A 16,716-nucleotide genomic window follows, 5' to 3' on the forward strand; every position below is an offset into this window, starting at 1 on the left:
TCTGAACATCTATCCATCTGAATATCTATCCATCTGAATATCTATCGTTATATCTATCTGAATGTCTATCCATCTGAATATCTATCCATCTGAATATCTATCGTTATATCTATCTGAATGTCTATCCATCTGAATGTCTATCTGAATATCTATCGTTATATCTATCTGAATGTCTATCTGAATATCTATTCATCTGAATATCTATTGTTATATCTATCTGAACATCTATCCATCTGAATATCTATCCATCTGAATGTCTATCGTTATATCTATCTGAATGTCTATCTGAATATCTATTCATCTGAATATCTATTGTTATATCTATCTGAACATCTATCCATCTGAATATCTATCCATCTGAATATCTATCGTTATATCTATCTGAATGTCTATCTGAATATCTATTCATCTGAATATCTATTGTTATATCTATCTGAACATCTATCCATCTGAATATCTATCCATCTGAATATCTATCGTTATATCTATCTCAATGTCTATCTGAATATCTATTCATCTGAATATCTATTGTTATATCTATCTGAACATCTATCCATCTGAATATCTATCCATCTGAATATCTATCGTTATATCTATCTCAATGTCTATCTGAATATCTATTCATCTGAATATCTATTGTTATAGCTATCTCAATATCCATCTGAATATCTATCCATCTGAATATCTATCGTTATATCTATATGAATGTCTATCCATCTGAATGTCTATCTATCTGAATATCTATCGTTATATCTATCTGAATGTCTATCCATCTGAATGTCTATCTGAATATCTATCGTTATATCTATCTGAATGTCTATCTGAATATCTATTCATCTGAATATCTATTGTTATATCTATCTGAACATCTATCCATCTGAATATCTATCCATCTGAATATCTATCGTTATATCTATCTGAATGTCTATCTGAATATCTATCCATCTGAATATCTATTGTTATATCTATATGAATGTCCATCCATCTGAATGTCTATCTGAATATCTATCGTTATATCTATCTGAATGTCTATCTGAATATCTATTCATCTGAATATCTATTGTTATATCTATCTGAACATCTATCCATCTGAATGTCTATCTGAATATCTATCGTTATATCTATCTGAATGTCTATCTGAATATCTATTCATCTGAATATCTATTGTTATATCTATCTGAACATCTATCCATCTGAATGTCTATCTGAATATCTATTCATCTGAATATCTATTGTTATATCTATCTGAACATCTATCCATCTGAATATCTATCCATCTGAATATCTATCGTTATATCTATCTGAATGTCTATCTGAATATCTATTCATCTGAATATCTATTGTTATATCTATCTGAACATCTATCCATCTGAATATCTATCCATCTGAATATCTATCGTTATATCTATCTGAATGTCTATCTGAATATCTATTCATCTGAATATCTATTGTTATATCTATCTGAACATCTATCCATCTGAATATCTATCCATCTGAATATCTATCGTTATATCTATCTCAATGTCTATCTGAATATCTATTCATCTGAATATCTATTGTTATATCTATCTGAACATCTATCCATCTGAATATCTATCCATCTGAATATCTATCGTTATATCTATCTGAATGTCTATCCATCTGAATGTCTATCTGAATATCTATTGTTATAGCTATCTCAATATCCATCTGAATATCTATCCATCTGAATATCTATCGTTATATCTATATGAATGTCTATCCATCTGAATGTCTATCTATCTGAATATCTATCGTTATAGCTATCTCAATATCTATCTATCTGAATATCTATCCATGTGAATATCGTTATATCTGAATGTCTATCTATCTGAATATCTATCCATCTAAATATCTATCTAAATGTCTATCCATCTGAATAGCTATCTGAATGTCTATCGTTACATCTATCTCAATATCTATCTGAATATCTATCCATCTGAATATCTATTGTTATATCTATCTGAACATCTATCCATCTGAATATCTATCGTTATATCTATCTGAATGTCTATCCATCTGAATATCTATCCATCTGAATGTCTACCTATCTGAATATCTATCCATCTGAATATCTATCTGAATGTCTATCCATCTGAATGTCTATCTGAATATCTATCGTTATATCTATCTCAATGTCTATCTGAATATCTATTCATCTGAATATCTATTGTTATATCTATCTGAACATCTATCCATCTGAATATCTATCCATCTGAATATCTATCTGAATGTCTATCCATCTCAATGTCTATCTGAATATCTATCCATCTGAATATCTATTGTTATATCTATCTGAATGTCTATCTGAATATCTATCCATCTGAATATCTATCGTTATATCTATCTGAATGTCTATCTGAATATCTATCCATCTGAATATCTATCGTTATATCTGAATATCTATCTGAATATCTATCTATCTGAATATCTATCTAAATATCTATCTGAATATCTATCCATCTGAATATCTACCTGAATGTCTATCCATCTGAATATCTATTTGAATATCTATCGTTATATCTATCTGAATATCTATCATCATATCTATCCATCTGAATATCTATCGTTATATCTGAATATCTATCTGAATATCTATCTATCTGAATATCTATCTAAATATCTATCTGAATATCTATCCATCTGAATATCTATCTATCTGAATATCTATCTGAATGTCTATCAATCTGAATATCTATCTGAATATATATCATTATATCTATCTGAATAACTGTCATTATATCTATCTGAATATCTATTCATCTGAATATCTATCTATCTGAATATCTATTGTTATATCTATCTATCGTTGTATCTATCTATCTGAGTATCTATTGTTATATCTATCTATCTGAATATCTATCGTTATATCTACCTGAATATCTATCCATCTGAATATCTATCTGAATGTCTATCTATATGAATATCTATCCATCTGAATATCTATATGAATATCTAGCTGAACATCTGAATATCTATCGTAATATCTATCTGAATATTTACAGTATCTATCTGTAAATCTATCTGATTATCTGTCTATCTATCTGAATATCTATCTAAATATCTATCTGAATATCTATCCATCTGAATATCTATCTGAATGTCTATCAATCTGAATATCTATCTAAATATATATATATTATATCTATCTGAATAACTGTCATTATATCTATCTGAATATCTATTCATCTGAATATCTATCTATCTGAATATCTATTGTTATATCTATCTATCGTTGTATCTATCTATCTGAGTATCTATTGTTATATCTATCTATCTGAATATCTATCGTTATATCTACCTGAATATCTATCCATCTGAATATCTATCTGAATGTCTATCTATATGAATATCTATCCATCTGAATATCTATATGAATATCTAGCTGAACATCTGAATATCTATCGTAATATCTATCTGAATATTTACAGTATCTATCTGTAAATCTATCTGATTATCTGTCTATCTATCTGAATATCTATCTAAATATCTATCTGAATATCTATCCATCTGAATATCTATCTGAATGTCTATCAATCTGAATATCTATCTAAATATATATATATTATATCTATCTGAATAAATGTTTATCTATCTATCTGAATATCTATCTGAATGTCTCTGCTGAACTGTATCTCCACTGGCTCCGTTCGGTCTGGATGCCACTTTGAAAAGGCAAATGAGCGTTGTAAAGGAAATCATGCCGAATAGTTGAGATTTTGGCCGTCTGTACTGAAGGTGGGTCTCCACCTGCGGCTGATGATCGCTGTCTGTTCGGTGAACGCGACCTTTCTCTGGATCTCTTTGATGTAAGGAGTTCAAAAGGATCCGAATAAGCAAAGTGGAAGCCGGTCTAATGAAACGGAGGAAAGCGAAATCGAGATCTTCTGGGTGTCGAAGCAGGAAGAGCCGCTAAACACATCCTATGCTTTCTATGAACAACGTGAGGAGCTGTAAACATCAAACGGATCCACACCGCAGCGGCTGTGAAGTGCGACTCCATACATCTCTGAATTAAAGACAGGACCCGAACCCCTCTGGAGCTCCTCTGGATCGTTCCAGTCATTCCTCTGATGTCTCCGGCCTCCGGGCCTCGGGCTCAGGGGCCGCGCGTTTCGTGTCGCGCCGCTGTTGGCGCGGAGGGCCCGTGAGCGCGTCCATCTGCGAGTAATTTAAGCCCATGTTTTTCCTCTTAACGGGACGGATTGTGATGGAGCAGGAGGTGTATGTCAGTGACAGCCTGGCATCCCTTTGAAGAGCCGTGGAATGAATTCCACCCGGCCGGGTGTGACTGCCGTCACGAGGAGCTTCTGCTTGCGTCTTTATCCGCGCGCTCGATGACACAGACTCAACAGACTGGATTACTGTCAGTGTTACACCGCACAACAAGTGTGTGTTATTTTAGTATCACTGAGATACTCTTACAGTTTTTGTTAATATTTTGAATTAGATTTTATTTTTAGATTTTCTGCTCTCATGCTAATTTTAATTAAAACTACAGAAATTCTGTTGTGTTTTTGTCATTCTTTGTTGGTTTTAAGTATGTCTACATAGGATTTATTAATTTTATTTCACCTTTCACCTGCAGTACAGGAGCCCTGGGGAAATGACCAGCGTCTGAACAAACAAACAGTTCCGTCCTTATCCGTCCAGACCATCAGCAAAGGAAATAAAACTTCAAACTCTCTCCTAACGGCCCTTTGAACGGCCGTGTTTGTCTGACCTCTCCGAGCAAAGGCCGCATGTTGCCAAACGGAAGTCATTTAGGGAAATCGCTGCTCATGTGTGTTTTTCCAGTCCATTTAAAAACTTCTGAATTTGTTTTGCGTTATTTGACGAGGAAATCGCCTGCAGAGCACAAACACACGCACGCGTGCACGCATTAGATCAACCGTATTTCATATCTCACATCACTCAGGAACTGTAATAATATTCTGTTTATTTTCACATGCATGTTTCGTCAGACTGAGACACACTGAAACTCTCTTAATGGACTTTAAACCTTTGAATATGTTTTATGGACAGGAATTTGCAACAACATACAGTGTGTGTGTATGCATATGTGTGTGTATATATAGAGAGAGAGAGAAAGAGAGAGGATAATATATAGTATATGCATTTTATATATGTAATTTTTACTATTTTTATAAATATTATAAATATTTTTTAACTTCTTGTTTTTTTGTTTTGTTTTGTTTGTTTGTTTCTTAGTTTTAGTTAGTTTTGAGTAGTTAACCCCAACAAAAAGCTGACTAGCTTTAAAAATATATATATATTAAATAAAATAAAATAAAAATTATATATATATATATTTCTGAAAGAAAGAAATAAAACTATAAAAACAAAACGAACTATAAAACTATAATATATAATTAAAAAAATTATATTATATACTTTTAAATTTTTTTTAATACAATTTTTTCTATTTTACTTCAGTTAATATTTGTTTTATTTCAAGTAATAAACTGTTTTATGCTTTTAGTTTTAAAATAACTAAACTATCTAAATAATTCATTTTATTTTTTATTATTATTATCATTTAAACTTCAGGTTAAACTAAACAAAAATGAGAAATGTTTGGGTTCGCTGAAATAAAATGAGTATATACATATTATTTTAGTTAATGTTTACTTTATTTGAAGTTATGATTTTTTTTGTGGTTTTAGTTTTAGTTAACTCTAATAACCCTAAGTGCATTATAAAGTTCATTTAGTGTTCTTCAGGTCAGTATTCACACTAAACACACTGGAGATCAAAGGGACACGCATGTCACTAGACCACGCCCCCTTTGACCAGCCCTCTCTACTGACTGGCCGTCAGAACAAGGCCACACCCTCCCTCTGCCAGCCCCCTCTGCACATTGGCTGAGAGGGCTGCAATGAAAAACCCCAAATAATGAGCCCACGAGGGACACAGACACTTGCCGTGATCCGAGCGCAGGAGGAGGACAGACTGTTTGGCTTCAGGATGAGAGGATCCAGTGCGTTTCCATGAACCTCAGCTGGAGGAAAAACCCGTGTGGATTTACAGGCGGATCAGGGCCATGGAGATGATCCAAATTCTGCTGGTTCTGCTGCTGTTGGGGTCGGCGGAAGGCAGGAGGGTTCGGGGTCAGCGGACTCAAACGCGGCGGACGGAGTCGCCCGAGAGCTTCCCTCTGGATTTCACAGCTGTGGAGGGAAACATGGAGAGCTTTATGACTCAGGTGAAGAACTTGGCTCAATCCCTCTATCCCTGCTCCACTCAGAAACTGGACCAGGAGATGAAGCTGCAGTTCCTGAGGAACTCGTCGGTCACCTGTAATGACGGTTCACCTGCGGGGTTAGTGATGCTTTCAGTACGTTTCTGCTTCTGTTGGCGTTTCTCTAGTGTGGTGTAGTTTTTAAACATCTGCTGAATGGAAGGTTGCAGGTTCAAATCTCACAAGGGCTGATTCATTACCCATCACTGAAATATATCGGTAACGCAGCTTATAAAAATATGTTCAGATTAAGTTATGGAAATGTTATTTCTTAATGTTCAAAATATCATGATTTTACAAACATCAAGAGAATATTTCATTTGAGCATTTTCTGAACATTACGAGAACATTACTTCCATAAATTTTTTTCTTGGTTATGCGAACATTGACAGAACATTCCATTTTATTATTTTGGAAACATTATGGCAATGTTACTTTTGAATGTTCTCTGTATGTTTAAAAAAAACTTAAAAGGGAAAATGTAACGTTCAAATGTATCGTTCTGCAAACACTGGAAAAGTTACTTTCAAATGTTACAAATGTTCTCTGAACGTTCTGAAACAAGTAGATACATTTAAAAAACGTCCGTTTTTGTGCTAATGCTTTGAGAACATTAAAGATAACTTAGAACAAACATTCTATTAATGGTACTGGAAGAACATTTATTCAAAACTTAAAAAGAACCTTGCCAGAACATTTAATTAGATAAAACATTAGCCCTATCTATCTATGGTAATACCATGTGTACAATATCTTCGTTTTATTTTAAGTCTGTTATTTTGTTAAGGTAAATCTATTTTAATAGCACGAGTCAGATAATTACCGAACCCGCCATAATTAAAGGCAAACATTTCTGACAGACACGGAGGATCAGAGATATTAATTCCTCACATTCCCAGACAACAGCAGAGATGATCGGAATGATCCGAGGAGAATCGCTGCGGTTCGGTTTGTCTCGGCATCTTCTGAGACACTTAGTGGTTTTGAGTGAAAGTAAGTAAATAACAGCCGCAGCTGCTGCACGCACGCACATGCACGCGCTCACTACACTCACGCGCACCGCAGGTGAGAGCGGAGTGACGTCACGCACACATGGTTTGCTCGGTAAACTTTTAACATTTTAAAAAGCAACATTTTTTAAATCCATAAAGGCAATCCAGTCAGTTATTCCATCATTTATATATATATATATATATATATATATATGCATCTGTTATTATGTTACATAAGTGAGATGCTGGTAAAGCAGGTTTGAAAGAACTCCAGTTTAAACACATCAAAGGGATTCCAGCACATGAGACACTGATCTTTAAATGAGCCACGTCTCACACACACACATACACAGAGTCACTCAACCACACAAAAACAAACATAGGATAACCACATATACCCTCATATAGACTTCTGCCCACATCTGAGCCCTCAAACACACACACACACACACATTCTTGTGTTTGACATACATAATCAATGATCAGAAAGTAGTTTGTCTGAGCGTCGGCCCACAATTACAGATCAACATCTACAACTGCTGACACTTATTTGTTCTGTCCTGCTCTCCTGCTCTCTCAGAGATGAAATGATCTGAATCTCGGTGCCTGATGACTTTATTCTGATCTCTTTACGCTCCAGCCTGATGTCTTCAAACAGAGAGAGAGAGATGTTGAGATTTAAAGAATTACTTTTCATGAGTGTGAATTTGAACTAAATGAACCACAACACACAGGAAGTTGAGCTGGAATCTGAACTGGAATATTATTAAGAGGAATTTACGGAATTGCAATTTAATGCATTCCGGGAAATTATCGTTTTCTACCACTTAAGTAAATACATTAAATATATAAACGAAATGCAAAATGCAGAATCACTTTGCAGTTCTTCATCCTGTTTGCTACTTTAATTCAAATTCATTTCAGACTGAGGAAACTGGATTTTGAAAGACATTGAATTCTGAACAGATTGTCTGTCTGTCCAGATTCACACTGAACAAATCGCTCTTTTTGAACCAGTTCTTATCTACATGATTCAGCTGATCTATTATGTGTTTCATGTTTTGACTTTGACTTAAATTATTTGTATTAGTGATGCATTGTTCATTGTAACAGGCTGATTTGATCTGGTCTCTGTAGACAGGCTTTTTAGTGTCAAACCATTTTTAACATTGCTAATAATCAGAAATGTTTTTTGTAGCAGTAAATCAGTATATTAGAATGATTTCTGAAGGATCATGTGACACTGAAGACTGGAGTAATGATGCTGAAAATTCAGCTTTGATCACAGAAATAAATTACAGTTTAACACATATTCACATAGAGAGCAGCTGTTTTAAATTGTAAAAATATTTCAGTTTTTACTGTATTTTTGATCAAATAAATGCAGTCTTGGTCAGCAGAAAAGTCATAAAAGACTTTTTGATAAATTGATAAATACTGATTTTGATAAATATTGTTGGTTCTTTCATGAATTGCTTTTTTGTGTTTTGTAATTTGTTGCAATTATTCAAAACAAATATTTACATTGATGCACTTGGCAAACGTTTCATCCAAAGCAACTTGTATTGTCTTTAAAGTGCACGTTTTATCAGTTACTTTCCTTGGCAACTGAACCCATGACCTTAGCGTTTTGCAAGCACAATGATCTACTCTTGTACAGAAATGCATCATAAATCAAAATAATTAACATTAAATAAATCATATTTCTGTGTTTTCTGATTCAGTTACTACATAAAGGAGTCACGAGGCAGCCGGCGATGGCTGATGTTCCTGGAGGGTGAGTGAATCAGTGAATCATGATGAAGCGTGTGTGTTTGTGTGGATGATCTGACGGTGTTGTATTTGTGTCGTTCAGGTGGCTGGTACTGCTTCAGCAAACACACCTGCGACAGCAGATACGAGACCATGAGGCGACTCATGAGTTCCAGCAAATGGCCTCCCACCAGGACAGGTCAGTCATGACCTCTGACCTTTTAACCTGACCTCTGGCCAGCTTTTATTTCATGAGCACATGAACTTCATTTCCAGAGCTGCTCTGAGAGTCACTTAACAGGATAAATGTAATATTGACTTGAATGGTATGAGGATGCCTTCAACTGATTTCCTATTGAACTGCAGCTCAAACTATTTCAAATACAGTGAATTAAGCTACAAACTCCTTCATAATGCACATCATATTAATTAGTGTTTCACTAGTTAGCAGTAAACCGGTTACCTCACCTCAATATGCTCCTAGATTTGTGTTGGATGTTTTCTTTGGAATGGAAATATGGATATTTTATTTGCAAACATCATACCTTTTCGTATATTTAAGTTAATTACGTAAAACTAATAAGTTAAGCCGGTAGTAGTACTGACAGTGTCGTGTAAACATGACTGAAGACGCAAAAAGCGGAGGAACAGACAAACTGAATCAATTGAGTGAGTCATTTACACTGGAACTGCTCCGACTGATTCAAACTGGTGACTTCGAACAGTCAGTTCAAGCGATTCACTAGCAAAAGATCAAAAGAACCATTCATCTGGAATTCGATATCGCCCGTAAAGATATTATAAAAGCATGTGTAGGTGAAACAGAGTTTTCCAAAACTCAGAATCAGTTAAATCACCGTATCGCAAAACGATTCACTGTTTCGAAGCGCTCAAATCAGATTGCGAATCGCGAATCATTTGATTCAGATCGGGAGTGCGGATTGCAAATCAATTTATTTAAATCGGAACTTTGCGTATAACCAATCACTTGATTCAGATCGGAGCTTCGGAGCAGATTCGCGAATCATTTTATTTTAGATCAGAGCTTCGGAGCGGATTCGTGAATCATTTGATTTAGATCGGGACTTCAAAGCATGGATCGCGAATCATTTTAAATCAGAACTTTGTGTATCACGAATCACTTGATTCAGATCGGGTACACACTATGACGTGAATCATTTGATTTAGATCGGAGCTTCGGAGCGGGTTAGCGAATCATTTGAGTTGGATAGGAACTTTGCGAATTACACAAATCACTTGATTCAGATCGGGTCATATATAGTGTGCATCGCAAACCATTTGATTTAGATCAGAGATTCGGAGCAGGTTCACAAATCATTTCGCAAATTGAACGATTTGCAATCCGTGCTCCGAAGCCACGATCTAAAATGGTTCGCGAATCAATATCAGATTGGGAATACGAATCACAAATCATTTCGAGGGTCCGTGAATGAATTTGCAAATTGAATGATTCGCGATGCACAATCCCTGGTCTGAAATGAAAGTTTGCGAATCATTATTGAGATTGGCACTTCGGATCATTTGATTCAGTCGGTTCAGGGTCGCGAATCATTTGAATCAGACTATAGTACAAATGTAGGGTTTTTTTGTATAACCACAGTTTTACTAGAAATACCATGGTTAAACTATGGTTAGTGTAGCAAAACCATGGTTAATTTGTGGTTTGATCATTGATTTAACTATAGTTTCCAAAGTCTGTCATTGCTTGTTATGATTTTCAAGGGTGTAGAATTTAGTAAAGATGCTGTGACATGATCCTACCAATATACACACACTTAAATGTTAAACAAGCATGTAATAAATAGCTGTTAAATTTAATAAGTGTCACAGTTTTAAATAAATGTGACCCTGGAGTCATAAGTGTCAGTTCGTCAAAATTGAGCTTTATACATAATCTGAAAACTGAATAAATAAGCTTTCCATCGATGTATGGTTTGTTAGGATAGAACAATATTTGGCTGAGATACAACTATTTCAGTATATGGAATCTGAGGGTGCAAAAAAATCAAAATACTGAGAAAATTGCCTTTAAAGTTGTCCAAATTAAGTTCTTTGCAATGCATATTACTAATCAAAAATTAAGTTTTGATATATTTACAGTAGGAAATTTACAAAATATCTTCATGAAACATGATCTTTATCTAATTTCGATCATTTTGACCCATACAATGTATTTTTGGCTATTGCTGCAAACATACCCCAGCGACTTAAGACTGGGTTTGTGGTCCAGGGTCACAAATATACATGCTTTTTCATTGCAAAAATGTAATGTAATTAAAAGAGAATCCAGAAAAAATAAACCAGAAGCATCTTAACAACAGGAGACGTGTCCAAAAACACCATATTCTGAGTGTCAGCACCGCTAATGCTGAACTGCATGTGTGTGTGTGTGTGTGTGTGTGTGTGTGTTTCAGGAACAGGAATCCTGTCGTCTCAACCTGAGGAGAATCCACACTGGTGGAACGCAAACACAGTGTATGTTTATGACATCTATACACATAATAAAAATTTCATACCTAAACCCAACCCTCACAGAAAAACTTCTGCATCTTTACATTTTTATGCAGTTTGCTGTTTTTATAATGTAGTGATGTCAGAGTTTGCTACATAATTTATGTTGAAAAGAACATGATTTGAAGAGAAAATATTATTTCAGTCTTTCACATTTAAATCAGTCATTTGCCATTTCCCTGTCATGTAAAGTGAATTTGTGTGTGCAGGTTTGTGCCGTACTGCTCCAGTGACGTCTGGAGCGGCTCCACAGCAAAGACAGACCAGAGTAAAACACACACACACACACACACACACACAAGCATACATTCACACACATTTCTATCAATCGCATTCATTTGTGTGTGTGTAACACGTGTGTTTCTGTGTTCAGATGATTATGCGTTCATGGGATCTCAGATCATTCAGGAGGTCATCAAGGAGCTGGTGACTAAAGGACTGGACGGCGCTAAAGTGCTGCTGCTGGCCGGGAGCAGGTGAGTGCGAGACAGACACTATATTATTTACTAATATTTTGAATATGTTTTTATATTTTCAATTTTTATTTAAATGTTAAAAATAGTATAAAAAATATCATTTTTTCTTCTTCTTCTTTTTTTTATTATAAATAGACCTATTTTGCTTTAATTTATTTTTATTTCAGTTTCAGTTATTTTAGTACTTTTAAAAAAAAATGTAAATGTTGCCAAGGGTTTTTTTATCTTAATTTCAGTTAACAAATCTCCTTTTAAAACTTCAATATAGTCCCAAATATAATTAAATATTTGTATATACATTGTAATAAAATTAAAATGTTATTTCTATAAAACTATATATCTTAGATGAGTTTGTTTGTTCATGAGATTTGTAGAAATGTGTCATTCCATCACTGTCTCACTAATGGATGTGAATGGGTGCCGTCAGAATGAGAGTCCAAACAGCTGATAAAAACATCACAATAATCCACAAGTAATCCACACCACTCCAGTCCATCAGTTCACATCTCGAGAAGACAAAAGCTAAAAACAAATCCATCATTAAGACATTTTTAACTAAAATACAAGTCCATAATTCATTAAAAAAAGTCCATCTCCTGTCGTCTCTCACATCAAAATCCAGCCACATATTTGTTTACAGCTTGTAAACGGTGTTTGATCTGTGCAGATTTCTCTCCTGATTCAGACCAGACCACGTTTTCACTGGAGGAAGTGTTACTATGGATTATGGACTCTATTATTCTAGTTAAATATGTTTTAGTGATGGATTTATTTCATCTGTTGTCTTGTCGAGATGTGAACTGATGGACTGGAGTGGTGGATTACTTGTAGATTATTGTTTTTATCAGCTGTTTGGACTCTCATTCTGACGGCACCCATTCACATCCATTGGTGAGACGGTGATGCAGTGACACATTTACACAAATCTGATGAAGAAACAAACTCATCCTACTCTTGGATGACCTGAGGGTGAGCACATTTTCTGCCAATTTCATTTTTGGTGAACTATTCCTTTAAGAAAGACTTTTTGTCTTTCAGTGCCGGCGGTACCGGTGTCCTGCTGAATGTGGACCGCGTGTCGGAGCTGCTGAAGGATCTGGGTCTCGGTTCGGTTCAGGTTCGGGGTCTGGCGGACTCCGGCTGGTTTCTGGATAATAAACAGTACCGCTGCACCGACTGCGTCGACACGATCAGCTGCGCTCCGACAGAGGCCATCAAGAGAGGAGTGCGGTGAGACACACAGACACAGTCACACATGTTTGTGCTGTTACACTGTCTGTGTGTTTGACGTGTTTTGTGTTCAGGTACTGGAACAGCGTGGTCCCGGAGCGCTGCAGTCGCGCGTATAACGGCGAGGACTGGAACTGTTTCTTTGGCTATAAGGTTCAGCCCACACTCAAGAGTACGTGAGTCCGCAGCGCCCTCTACTGTCTGAATCACCAACACACACCACTGATCATTACAACCGAAACCATTACAAATCATTTCAGTTCATTGAAATCAGGATTATTTTAGTATCATTGGTATCATACTGTAGTTTTTATTAGTATATATATATTTTCTGTTTTCACTTTAATTACATGGTGTTAATGTAATTTTTATTTATTTTTTTTTAAAATGTCAATATAGTTTTTCAATGTATATAGTTTGTTATTGTAGTACTTGAAGTTAAACTAAACAAAAATGAAAAATGTTGCAATATTTAATTTCAGTTTTAAAGCTAAAAGCATTAAAACTTTTTTTTATTACTTAAAATTAAATAATTGTTAGCTGAATAAAATGAATTTAAGCTTTTTTTCTATATGATTGTATTTCATGTAAGGGTTTATTTTATTTCAGGTGATAAAAACATATTTTAATGGTTTTAGTTAACTACAACAAATGATTAAAATAAAATAAAATAAAATATTAGATTGAAAAATTAGAAAATTAGAAGTGTTGAAAAATTGTAGTAGAAGTAGTTATAATAGAAGTGTTGAGAAATGTTGCTTTGGGAACTAAATGAAATAAAATAAAATGAAATAAAATCATAAATAAATACATAAATACATAAATAAAATAAAAGCTATACGTACAAAAGCCATATAAACAAACAAACAAAAAAATTATTTTTATAAAAATAAAAATAATTGAAAACAAATAAATAAAAGCTATGCATACAAAAAGGCATATAAAAAACAAAAACACATAAAATGACTAAAATCTAAACTAAAATAAAAATTAAAACATAATTGAAAGTAAATAAATAAATTAATTAATTAATTAATTAATTAAAGCTATACATACAAAAAGCCATAGAAATAAAAACACATAAAATGACTAAAATGTAAATTAAAACTAAAAATAAAAATAATTGAAAATAAATAAAAGCTATACATACAAAAAGGCATATAAACAAAAATACAAAATGACTAAAATGTAAACTAAAAATAACTGAAAAATAAGAAGAATAATACTACTATATTAGTATATAAATATTAATAAATGCTATAATTGTAACATATAAATAACATTAAAAAATAGCATTAATTTATAACTACATTAGCACCTGAAATAAAATAGGCTGAACTACTGAAATTGCAGAAACTGAAGTATAAAATGAATTAAAGCTGTTTAAATCGGAATCTGACATGAGGATCTTGAGCGCATCTCTCTCTCTCTCTGTGTGTCTATGTCTCTCGCCCACTCTCGCTTTCTCTCTTGCTCTCTGTGTCTGAGTCTCTCACCCGCTCTCTCTCTCTCTCTGTGTCTATGTCTCTCGCCCACTCGCTCGCTTTCTCTCTTGCTCTCTGTGTCTGAGTCTCTCACTCCCCGCTCTCTCTCTCTCTCTGTGTCTATGTCTCTCGCCCACTCTCGCTTTCTCTCTTGCTCTCTGTGTCTGAGTCTCTCACCCGCTCTCTCTCTCTCTGTGTCTATGTCTCTCGCCCACTCTCGCTTTCTCTCTTGCTCTCTGTGTCTGAGTCTCTCACCCGCTCTCTCTCTCTCTCTGTGTCTATGTCTCTCGCCCACTCTCGCTTTCTCTCTTGCTCTCTGTGTCTGAGTCTCTCACCCTCTCTCTCTGTCTCTCTGTGTCTCAGGGCCGGTGTTTGTGGTTCAGTGGTTGTTTGACGAGGCTCAGCTGACGGTTGATAACGTCCATCTGACGGGTCAGCCGGTGCAGGAGGGCCAGTGGAGATACATCCAGAACCTGGGGAGCGAACTCAGAAACACCCTCAAAAACGTCCCGTAAGCATTTGAAGCATGTGAACTCGTTATGTCTGTAAATACAGTCAAACTCATCTCTGATTGGCCCTTAAACATTCTGATTGACGCCAAATGTTACAAAACAATAACAAATCATTTGTTCTGAAAGGTCAATATGCCTAATTGTCATGCAAATTATGTCATTACGTAACTGCTTGAAACCTCAAGCTGATCTCTGATTGGCCCTTAATTGTTTTGATTGACAGGGCCATGTTTGCTCCCGCCTGTTTGTCTCATGAGATCATCACAAGAAGGTGAGTATGTTCACCACAGTTTAGTGTAGAGTACATTCATTGTCTGTGATGCAACTCTTCACATACCGTATATTGTATGACAGTAAATCAGTGTTTTTCCTCCAGTTACTGGATGGACATCCACGTCAAAGGCACGTCCCTTCCTCGAGCGCTCCAGTGCTGGGACCGCAGCCTCCGTCACCACGCCAACGGCAGCAGCGTTCAGGCTCCGCCCCGGGGGTGTCCTCTACACTTGATTGACAGCTGCCCGTGGCCCCACTGCAACCCCACGTGTCCCACAATCAGAGACCAGCTGACGGGGCAAGAGATGAGCGTCATCCAGTTCCTCACGCACCTGGGCTTCGACGTGCAGCGCATGGCACAGCAGCAGGGCATGGAGCCCAACAAACTACTGGGCATGCTCAGTAACGGCACCTGACGCACGCCTGCCTATTCAGCACACTGCGTTCGCATCGGCTCCGTCCCAAATGGAGCATCTGATGTGGATTTAATGACACGATCAGTGAGGGCGGCCTTTACTATAATGCCACAAATGAAGATTCAGCGAAGCTAAAATGAATCCCAGATCTATACGTACTGACACAACTTTTCCACTGAGGGACAATATTTGCCCTCTCAACTGGGGCATTTTTACCTTTATAAGGGCTACTTTTATAACCTCTTTAAATGTATGTGTTCACTTTTGTGCATTTATGCATTTAGCAGATGTTTTGCTAAGCAGTTGTATGCTAGCAGTACATGGTTTCGAATACAGCAACTTGAGTCACTGAATAATTCACTCAACAGTTAAAAACGGCTGATTTGTTCAGGAATGGAGCAACTGACTGTCTTTATGAATGAGTCATTGAATCATTGACTCCACCGATTCATTCAAAACGGCTGGTTCATTCAGGAACGAAGCATTCATAGTCTTTTTGAATGAGTCATAGTCTTTTTGAATGAGTCATTGAATCATTGACTCAACCGATTCATTCAAAACGGCTGATTCATTCAGGAATGAAACAAGTGACTTGCTAAATTTGGAACTGCATACTATGTTTAGGATGTCTTTCTATGGCAGAAATAGTAAGAGTTGTACATAAGTATTATGTGGTTCTGAATATAGCAACTGTTTTTATGAATGGATCACTGAATCAATGACGCAACGATTCATTCAAAAATGCTTCTTTGTTTAGGAATGAATCAAGTGAAAGTCTTTATGAATGAGT

At 35.5% G+C, this 16,716-nt stretch overlaps 1 protein-coding gene across 2 annotated transcripts; it reads left to right on the forward strand.

Annotated features, from left to right (window-relative positions):
* The first annotated feature begins 5,943 nt into the window (after positions 1 to 5,943).
* notum1b (notum, palmitoleoyl-protein carboxylesterase b) lies at positions 5,944 to 16,429 on the forward strand. 2 transcript variants are annotated; one of them, XM_051122335.1, is made up of 11 exons: positions 5,944 to 6,339; positions 8,976 to 9,028; positions 9,107 to 9,202; positions 11,439 to 11,499; positions 11,745 to 11,803; positions 11,909 to 12,011; positions 13,050 to 13,241; positions 13,316 to 13,413; positions 15,089 to 15,236; positions 15,461 to 15,508; positions 15,614 to 16,429. In XM_051122335.1, the coding sequence occupies exons 1-11, from the start codon at positions 6,062 to 6,064 to the stop codon at positions 15,924 to 15,926; spliced, it is 1,449 nt and encodes a 482-aa protein (XP_050978292.1). In that variant the 5' UTR covers positions 5,944 to 6,061; the 3' UTR covers positions 15,927 to 16,429. The 2 variants fall into 2 exon arrangements, with proteins under 2 accessions (XP_050978292.1, XP_050978291.1); XM_051122334.1 differs by having other exon boundaries at positions 11,745 to 12,011.
* Positions 16,430 to 16,716: the final 287 nt, after the last annotated feature.

This window comes from Labeo rohita, chromosome 11 (genome assembly GCF_022985175.1).
Source record: "Labeo rohita strain BAU-BD-2019 chromosome 11, IGBB_LRoh.1.0, whole genome shotgun sequence".
NCBI classification, from domain to species: Eukaryota; Metazoa; Chordata; class Actinopteri; order Cypriniformes; family Cyprinidae; genus Labeo; species Labeo rohita.